Source organism: Corylus avellana, chromosome ca9, assembly GCF_901000735.1.
Source record: "Corylus avellana chromosome ca9, CavTom2PMs-1.0".
In the NCBI taxonomy this organism is placed as follows: Eukaryota; Viridiplantae; Streptophyta; class Magnoliopsida; order Fagales; family Betulaceae; genus Corylus; species Corylus avellana.
The window spans coordinates 5,561,751-5,572,155 of record NC_081549.1 but is presented as its reverse complement, the minus strand read 5'-3'; the positions used below and the strand labels follow the sequence as shown (position 1 = coordinate 5,572,155).

The window sequence follows — 10,405 nt, the reverse complement described above, 5'->3', positions numbered from 1 at the left end:
ACATGCCAAAAGTGAAAGTGGAAGGGTAAAAATGCCAACAGGCCCATGTTAATAAGGTAAGTGACCTACACCCCCACCAACAGGGCCACATGGGGGAATCCAATGGCACGGTGAAAAAGCCCCTCACCCCCACACCACCACCTCAGGTGGGGAGGGAGAAACAAACAACGTTGTTCCCACGTGCGAGGCTGGTCCGACCGTAGTCGTACGCACGCTTGATCAGGGCCCCACGCACCCTACCGCTACTGTACTGTACAGCAACAGTCTCTCTATCTCTATCTCTATCTCTCACACACACAGAGACAGTCAAAAAAGAGAAATAAAGAGAGAGAGAGAGAGAGGAGCTTCTGTGTATATCTCTCACATATTCATCAGATCCCACCCTGCAAAAGCAAAAGCAAAAGCTCTCTCTCACTTTCCCTCGCTACGCTCTTTCACTCTCTCTCTACGATTTCTCACCTTATCACTTTGATTTCTCTCCCCAAGAAACAAGCACCCTATTTTCGTTTGCTTCAACCGGATGAAGAACTCCGGTCTAGGGTTTCGGTGACCCTCTTCTATCTTCAAGGTAATGCCTTGAAACCTTTTGGCTTTCTTTGAGGTTTGTGGCTAAAACTGTTGTCATTTTACCATGCTTTTTTTTCTGACTCAAATGTTTGGTTGCCGTGAAAATTTGTGGGAAATGTAAACAACGTATTTATGAGCATTGTGTTGCTTATGTCATGGAAAAGGAAAGGGAAAGGAAAGAAAATAATTAAATGAACTGAGGCAGATGGATATGTTTCACGTAGTTGAGTGTCGGTCTGTTCCTTTTCTAGAGTCTGCATTAAATGAAAAGAACCAGGATTCAAGCGGTTTTTATTTTTTTAATTAAAAAAAAATTATTTTCCCACGCTTGCTTTGTCGGGTTTTCCGGGTTTTCTCGGCAACCAAACACGGCATTTGAGCGTCTCTTTCTTCTGCACTTCGATCTAAAAAGTATAGACTTGATTATGCTATTCGTGGTTTGTGACCCTGTTTCTTTCCGGTGTTGCTTCTTACTGGTTCCGAACATTTAGATCCGAGGTTCCTAAGGTCATTCTCTACCTTTTAAACCTTCAAGAATTTTTCTTGTGCCAAAAGATCTGGGCTTCTTAGCGACTACTCTACGTTTTACTTTTTATCTGTTGTCGTTTCCAGTTCTTAAAATCAAATTTTAAAAAGCCTTTATTTTCTCATTTTTTGTTTCTCTCTCTTATCTATCGTATTGTTTTGCTTTGAATATTTCATCTTTTTTCTCCCCATTCAAATTTTTTATTGCTATTATTATCCTGTTTTTGAGTTTTCCGAATGTTTAGGTAACTTATTTTAATATTGTACAACGGCTACTTGACTCTGTTTTTTCCGATGTTTTAGGTTTCTGGGAACCTTTGAATTATTATAAACTCAGGCCCTTCTTCTATAACATCTAGCTCTTCAACTTCGGCATCAGTTCTTTCCATTTGGGTGTCTCTGCTTTGAACACAGAAGATGCAGAGGCCTCCACCAGAGGACTTCTTGTTGAAGGAGACCAATCCCCATCTTGGGGGGGGAAAGGTCTCCGGTGACAAGCACACGAGCACCTATGACCTCGTTGAACAGATGCAATATCTCTATGTACGAGTTGTCAAGGCCAAGGAGTTGCCCGCAAAAGATGTCACAGGTAGTTGTGACCCTTACGTGGAGGTAAAGCTCGGAAACTACAAGGGTACAACTCGGCATTTTGAGAAGAAGACAAATCCCGAGTGGAACCAGGTGTTTGCTTTTTCGAGAGATCGGATTCAGTCTTCAGTGCTTGACGTATTTGTCAAAGATAAGGATTTGGTAAAGGATGATTTCATTGGTCGGGTTTGGTTTGATATGAATGAGATTCCAAAACGGGTTCCCCCGGATAGTCCATTGGCACCTCAGTGGTATAGGTTGGAGGATAAGAAGGGGGATAAGGTTAGGGGGGAGCTGATGTTGGCTGTTTGGATGGGTACTCAAGCTGATGAAGCATTTCCGGAAGCATGGAATTCAGACGCAGCGGGAGTTAGCGGAACTGATGGTCTTGCTAATATTCGTTCGAAGGTATACCTCTCTCCTAAGCTTTGGTATTTGAGGGTCAATGTAATTGAAGCTCAGGATTTGCAACCAGGGAATCAGGGTAGGTTCCCGGAAGTGTTTGTTAAGGCTGTCCTGGGGAATCAGGCTTTAAGAACCAGGATTTCTCCAAGCAGGACTATTAATCCTATGTGGAACGAGGATTTAATGTTTGTAGCAGCGGAACCATTTGAGGAACCCCTGGTATTAAGTGTAGAGGACAGAGTTGCACCGAACAAGGATGAAGTTCTGGGGAAGTGTGCAATTCTTTTGCAGCATGTGGACAGGAGGTTGGATCATAGACCTGTGAACAGTAAGTGGTTTCATCTTGAAAAACATTTTATTGTAGATGGGGACCAGAAGAAGAAGGAAAGCAAATTTTCCAGCCGGATTCATATGAGGATCTGCTTGGAAGGTGGTTACCATGTCCTGGATGAATCAACTCACTATAGCAGTGACCTTCGACCGACAGCGAAACAGTTGTGGAAGACCAGCATTGGGGTACTGGAACTGGGGATTTTAAATGCTCAGGGCCTGATGCCAATGAAGACAAAAGATGGGCATGGAACGACAGATTCTTATTGTGTGGCAAAATATGGTCAAAAGTGGGTTAGGACAAGGACTATTATCGACAGTTTTACACCCAAGTGGAATGAGCAATATACTTGGGAAGTATATGATCCTTGTACGGTCATAACAATTGGGGTGTTTGATAACTGTCATTTGCATGGAGGAGATAAGGCCGTGGCGGCTAAGGATTTAAGAATTGGGAAGGTAAGGATTCGTCTTTCTACCCTTGAAACAGATCGGGTTTACACACACTCGTATCCGCTTCTAGTTCTACTCCCGAATGGGATGAAGAAGATGGGTGAAATTCATTTGGCTGTGAGGTTTACTTGCTCCTCGTTACTTAATATGATGCACATGTACTCGCATCCACTTTTGCCTAAAATGCACTATATTTATCCATTAACTGTTACACAGCTTGATAGCTTGAGGCATCAGGCAACTCAAATTGTATCGATGAGATTGAGCCGGGCTGAGCCACCGCTGAGGAAAGAGGTGGTGGAGTATATGTTGGATGTGGGCTCCCATATGTGGAGTATGAGAAGGAGCAAAGCAAACTTTTTCAGGATTATGGGAGTTTTGAGTGGCTTAATTGCTGTAGGAAAATGGTTTGATCAGATTTGCAACTGGAAAAACCCCATCACAACCGTATTGATTCATATCTTGTTTATAATACTGGTCATGTACCCTGAGCTCATCTTACCCACAATTTTTCTATACCTTTTCTTGATTGGGGTTTGGTATTACCGATGGAGGCCAAGGCATCCTCCCCACATGGACACTCGTCTTTCTCATGCAGATAATGCACATCCCGATGAACTTGATGAAGAATTTGATACGTTTCCAACTTCCCGGCCTTCTGACATTGTAAGGATGCGATATGATCGGTTGAGAAGTATTGCCGGGAGGATTCAGACAGTGGTAGGTGACTTGGCCACTCAAGGGGAGAGGCTACAATCTTTGCTGAGCTGGCGTGATCCAAGAGCAACAGCTTTGTTTGTGATTTTCTGTCTGGTTGCTGCTATTGTCCTCTATGTTACACCATTCCAAGTTGTGGCCCTTCTCACTGGATTTTATATGTTGAGACATCCAAGGTTTCGTCATAAGCTTCCTTCAGTTCCGTTGAATTTCTTCCGGAGGTTGCCAGCAAGGACAGACTGCATGTTATGAGCAAAGCAATTTCATCTACAATTGCTTTTGGGTGGGATGAGTTCCCCTCGTTTGGGTTAAGTCAGTGAGAAGATGCAGAAACAAATGGAGCTTGTCTGCTTTCATCGTTTGGCAGATGTTGGATTCTGTGTGTAACCTTCCTCTGAAGGTAGTAGATTTTGTGGATTTGCGGCTTAATTGATGCCATTTTATGGTATTTATGTTTAAAGCTTGACTTTATGGTAATCAGTTATTGTTCATTTATAATTTTGTAGGTTGTGAATTAGCCTATGCTGAACCATCTCCATGCTTAATTATATTACTAGATTTTGCTTGATGGGGCTTTTCATGATAAATTCCTGTATCATTCTAGATGGAAGTAGTTTCTTTTTCCTCAACAACTGATTGACAAGTAAATTGACTTGTAATGAGCCTAAATCTTAGTATTAACTGCAAAATGTGAAGGTTTTGTTAAAAATTTGCTCCTGACATGAATACTTTTGCATAGTGTGATCAACTATGACTTTCTTTTTAGTTTATTAGATTTCCATGATCTGTTGCTAGTTTGGCATCATCATCACACTTGTATATTATCTATTATCAAAGGTCATTTGGAATTTTGTGACAGTGATTTGTTAATATATGGTACTAGTATATATAGCTAAGATGAATGAATGTGGACATTCTTCTTACTTAAATTTCTCATTTCTTCTCGATCTAGTATCATGCCTTGTTTATTTCAAGTTGGTTTTGTTTTACCCTGATAAATTATGCAACTGTTAAGACAGATTCCCTTCCCTCCACGTGCCCACAATTATGGGATTCTGTTCTCTTTTTGGATAGATGGGTGGCATTGTAAATGCTTTAATATGATGAATTTGTTTTTATTCATTTGTTATTTTGTGTAGAAATATTTCTACAGATGGGCCACATAACCTTGCTGCATCTGCTTAGGGATATCTTTTCTAGCATGATATTTGGAATATTTCAAAGTTTACCCTTTTATTACTCTAGGAGGAGATGCAAAACCTAACAAAAACATGTTTTTGCACCGTCCAAATGAAACGACCTTACAAGGGTCCCATGTGGTTGAAGCTAAATTACCTCTGCTTCTTTATTGTACCTCAAAGTAGATCGATTAAAGTGCCCTATACAGCGGAGCCTGTCTAATTTTCAACAGAAAATTTTGGCTGCAAGGACCATCCATCCATATTGAAGAAGGCCTTGGGAATAAGAAAAGAAGAAAAGAAAGAAAAAGGCACATTGATTCCTGAAATCCTGTGGCCACTTCTGTGTTCTAGACATGTGGGGGACCCTATTTGCTGTGCTCTCTCTCTCTTTACAGCCTGTAACGAACTTTCTTCCCTCCAGTCTTTTGTCGTTGCTGCTCTGTTTGTCTGTCTCTTTCTCGTCAGCCCACATTCACGTCCTAGGGGTTAACAATGGCTTGGTGGCATGGTGGTGGTGGAGGAATGAGACGGTGAGCAGCGCAATGCTTTGGTTAGGGAATTAGAATTGAAGGGTCTGATCTATTCAATTAAATAAGTTGGATTAGGATTTGACCTATATGACATGATCTTATGCCTAATATTTAGGGTTGACCCAAGATATTTATATCTTTTGGGTCTGATGGATGAAATAGTCATTTCAGTCTTTAAGTAAACCAGAGAGATTTTTTGTGATAAAAATTAAATTTTAGGGGTGAATAAGGTATTTAATCTTTGTTTTTTTAAACAAAATTAATTATTATTATTATTTTTTTTTTCATATTTGGTATAATTTGATGTGGTTGTATTTTTTTTCTTATTGTGTTCCATGCTAATGTGTCGGGTTATGAATAGTGGGCACAAAAGAGAGATTTTGTGCACAATCCACATAGAAGCTATTCTCTATAGATTTACTAGCTTGAATAATTTAATCTGTTGAGAAAATATAAATTGATTCTAGGCGAAAAATTCAGTGTATTTTGGAGATTGTTACTATAATTTGCATGGATGGCGACAATTGACGAACGTTACACACGTCGGCACTCTTATTCGGTAGGTCAACTGTAAAGCTGATGTAGGGCTGAGTCAGTCCCACGGTTCGAGCCCATTTGTGCTGAGTCAGGTATTGTAGTCTGTTACAGCCTTTAAAACTAGAAGGAAAGATTAGGGCCTTTTGTTTTGTTTTATTTTTTGTCTTCTGGGCAAGATAGGCCCGTTTGGATAATTCATTTGTCTTGCTTAAGCAAGAAGATTGGTATATTCGTCTTCTTCAGTCCAGGGGAGCCGTGATGGTATATCGAGACACCGTCGTGGAGGTCTAGAAAAAAGTAAAGGGGAGCCGTGATTATTTGGGCTTGTTTGTTTGGAAAATGTTTTCAGCTGAAATTATTTTTAAGGAAAAATGGTTTTTACTGAAAATATTTTTAGGATTTGGCTCGGCTGAAAAATTAGCAAATTTTCTGATATTTTCATATAATTTGGAGGAGTTGCAAGAAAAAGTGAGAGACGACGAAGATGAGTTGTAGAGGTAGAGAGTGAGAATACAAGGTCTTTGAGGGTGAAATTGAGATTCGTTGCAATTGTTTGTTTATATTGCTTGTAATTTGGGTAAGTAATTGTGAGAGGTGTATGTGAGGCCCACCTGTTTGGATAGGTGTTCGAGCAACCCAAGATTTGCCTTTTTTTTTTTTTTTTTTTTTTTTTTTAAGTGCATAATAGCTTGTCCTAAGGTGTAGGAGATCGACGAAAAATGATTTACACGTGAAAAACGTAAGTTATTTTACTCTTCTTCATGAATGTTATTTTCTTAGATCAACTGAAATGATCAATGTTTTATGTTGTACCAAACTCTCAAAAATAGGAGAAACTTTTTCTAATAAATATTTAACGTCGAAACAAATGGGCCTAGGAAAATGAACAACAAGGACTATGTTTGTTAAATATTTTGAAAAATGTTTGTTGTGTTTTGATTTGAAATTTTTGGAGAAAATTCATTTAATTCTTTGAACTTTCATCACTTTTGTAATTACCCATCCAAACTAGTGCATATGTAAATTAAATTCAACAAATCAAGTAGTAAGTAAAACCAAAATCACTTAACCATTAATTGATCAAGTAACAAAAATAGAACGCACACGCAAAATTCACTAGGAAAATTCTCCAGTTTAGAAAAAATAAAATAAAATAAAATTAGGAGGTAAATTTGATCAACCCACTATATAAATCATGCGCCCACAAACTCTACCTCCTCCGGATAAATTTTCCTAGCGATTTATCAACGTACCCACAAACTCTTCTGCTTTCTTTATCTGCGTGGGAAGAAAACACTCAATTCTCTTGTATTTTTTTTTTTTTTTTTTTGCTAACCACACCATGACATAACCATATAGGCCGGTTCTCTTAAACCAAAAAATTAGTGATCATATATAAATCGAAAAATAAGTAAAAGCCATTGAAAATCTTTAGTATAGGCCAGGTAACAGAAATATATAGAAAAGAAATACGTTGTATGAAACTAATTAATTAATTCGAGAGTTGTCAGCATGGCTCACAAACTTTACAGTATAATATTTACCTCTAAATGAAGATAAGATAGAAAATGAATAGAAAATTCTGGAGTTGGAAAAAGTAAAAGGAAGTGAAAATAACAATATATATACTTGCACCTCCTCGCAAGATATGCTTATTACTTACTTAATGCATATGCAACTTCTTTTGTCTCTCTCTTTTTCAACTCAAAGTTGCTTGGCACAAAGTCTAGAGATGCTTTGCTTTTTTTTCTTTTCTCCTAGAAGTTGCTTGTCACAAAGGGGTGGAATTCGGCAAATGTAAATCTTTTGCTTTTTTTTTTTTCTAGTTGAAGTTGCTTGGGCATAAAGTAAATATTTTGCAATCACAAATATTAAAAAGCTGCAAAAAAAATCTTACCACTTAGTTTGAGGCTTTGAGCTCCCTCTATACGACCAAACAGCTGCCAACCACCACTTACCTCTCCGTTGTGTTGCGCGTGCGAGTGAAAGCGAGAGATAGAGATGCAACAGTTTCTAAGAGAGTGGTTGACACATACTAATTTTGCCCATGGAAGCGATGACGGCGATTGGCATAAAGTGGCATTCGTAGAAGAGCTGAAAAATGATGGCAAGGAACAAGTTGTCTGTACAGAGTGCAATGAATCGGCCGTTGTTAGGGGTTTAATAATAGAGGTATTTTATGATTAAAATACCTTAGGATAATATGTTATCTTTATAGATAACATTAGATTAGAGATTAGCATTTAAATATTAGAGATAAATATTATCATTAGAGTAGTTATTATAATTTAAATATTAGGAATAAGTATTATCAGTAGTTTATTCTAATTAGTCTTTTATAATTGTCTATTTAAAGACATCAAGCTCATTAATGAAAATGATCAGAAAATTAATCCAAAACCTTGAGTTTGAAAAAGGGTTTTTTAGGTTTTCTCAAAATCCATAAGGTCTAGGGTCCATCAGAACCTAAAATCTATGCCCGTTACGTATTCACGTAACATTTGGTATCAGAGCCGCGATCTTGTTCAATGGCGAATCCAAGGCTAGATCGACTTGAGCAGCAACTTTGTAACCTTATGACTATGGTTGAAGGCTTTATGAAGAAGATGGAAGAAAATAATGAAAGGATTAAAAAAAAATTGTCTGCATTGATTGCCAAATTTGACAATGGTTCAGCTGATAACAACGATGAACTTCATTGCTACGAGTAGCCACAAATGGTGCTACCGCCATATCCCATGCTATCACTATATTCCCAGCCACTATTGGAGTCCCAACCAACCAAAACCATCCACAACGTTGTCAAATTGCACGACCCATCGCAATGTCATTACATTGCATGGTCAATTGTAAAACAGCAAAGACAGGATGAAATGAAGGAATGTTCATCATTGTACGTAGCCAAAACAAGGCAACCATGTCCACCCTGTGCTCCATTGCAAGCGCCTTGTCGCCATCCTGTATCACAGAACAACAGGCAGTCCAATGTTCATTGGCAGTGGCAAGTGAGTGGGCTTGTGCAAACTTGGACGCTTGATGACAAAGAATTGATCCCACCTCTTGAACGGCCACCGAGGGAACGCCTGAAACGAGTAACGAAGGAAGAAAAGAATTTCTAGACTTTGAGGACAAGGTCTCCTTAAGGGGAATCGAATGTTAGAGGTTTAATAATAGATGTATTTTATGATTAAAATACCTTAGGATAATATGTTATCTTTATAGATAACATTAGATTAAAGATTAGCATTTAAATATTAGAAATAAGTATTATCATTAGAGTAGTTATTATAATTTAAATATTAGGGATACGTATTATCAGTAGTTTATTCTAATTAGTCTTTTATTTTACTATGCATTGTAATTGTCTATTTAAAGACATCAAGCTCATTAATGAAAAGGATCAGAAAATTAATTCCAAACCTTGAGTTTGAAAAGGGGTTTTTAGGTTTCCTCAAAATCCATAAGGTCTAGGTTCCATTAGAACCTAAAATCTATGCCCGTTACGTATTCATGTAACGGCCGTAGTGGGTCCCACTTTCAAATGCAATACATGCCAATACCTCTGTCATGTATCATGCTTCGCCACATCAACCCTTTATTTTCATTTCGGTCGTAGGCACGATAATGATCAGTTGATCTTTATAGAAGGGCTGAGAAGTGACGATGGCAAGGAAGGAGTTGTTTGTATGGCATGCGAGGAGCAAGTAGAGGGTCCCGGGTACAAATGCTCTACCTCCTCCGAATGCAACTTTTGACTTCACAAATCATGCGCCCAGTTGCCCCGCCAGATACAGTGCCACCCCTCACACCCAAACCACATCCTTAATCTTATGCCGTCAAGGCAATATTCTAGCACTTGTAATGCTTGCGGTAAATGGTGTTGTACATGCATCTTTTACAGTTGCAATAAGTGCAATTTCAACCTTGACATCACGTGTGCTACATGCACACTGATTAATAATATTGATGATTGCCAACATGCATTTGTCCCATCCTTTAAGCATATCCACTTCACTTGTGAGGCAAGAGGTCAAGAAGGCACAGACTTCGCCTCCTTATGTACCATCTGTCCACTTTTCATTCACTCTAGATGTGCTGGATTTCCACGCACCATCATAATTTCAAGACACCATCACGCCCTCACTCTTATATATTCCTTTCATCGCCAAGTGAAGAATTTCAATGACATATTTTGTAATTTATGTCGTCAAAAGGTGAAGACTGGGAATGCAGCCTTTTGTTGTCAAAAATGTAATTTTGTGGTACATTTGTATTGTGCAGATGCACGTAGACTGACAGATTTATATCTCGTGTTGCCGCCTGAGAGATTTGTTGATGTTATGGAGATGATTAAGCCCGGTGATCAAATACAACATTTTAGCCATCCACATAATTTTATTCTTAGCCATGAAGAGGTTTTGAATCACAAGTTGTGTGATGGGTGTATACAGTTTATAATCTCGGCCTCTTTTTACAAATGTACACAATGCCACTTTTTTGTCCATACTACATGTGCTCAATGACCAAAAAAGAAGAATCACATACTTCATCGACACAGACTCACCCTCCTCC

At 38.6% G+C, this 10,405-nt stretch overlaps 1 protein-coding gene across 2 annotated transcripts; it reads left to right on the top strand.

Moving 5' to 3' along the window:
* Window positions 1–297: 297 nt before the first annotated feature.
* On the top strand, window positions 298–4,172 carry LOC132191424 (FT-interacting protein 3). 2 transcript variants are annotated; one of them, XM_059606435.1, is made up of 2 exons: window positions 298–568; window positions 1,396–4,172. In XM_059606435.1, exon 2 carries the CDS (start codon window positions 1,510–1,512, stop codon window positions 3,835–3,837), a length of 2,328 nt encoding a protein of 775 aa, XP_059462418.1. In that variant the 5' UTR covers window positions 298–568; window positions 1,396–1,509; the 3' UTR covers window positions 3,838–4,172. The 2 variants fall into 2 exon arrangements, with proteins under 2 accessions (XP_059462418.1, XP_059462419.1); XM_059606436.1 differs by lacking the exon at window positions 298–568 and adding an exon at window positions 1,056–1,074.
* The last annotated feature ends 6,233 nt before the right edge of the window (window positions 4,173–10,405 follow it).

Bases quoted from the DNA above. Each gene is read 5' to 3' on its own strand.
- LOC132191424 (XM_059606435.1), top strand. From the start codon at position 1,510: ATGCAGAGGCCTCCACCAGAGGACTTCTTGTTGAAGGAGACCAATCCC.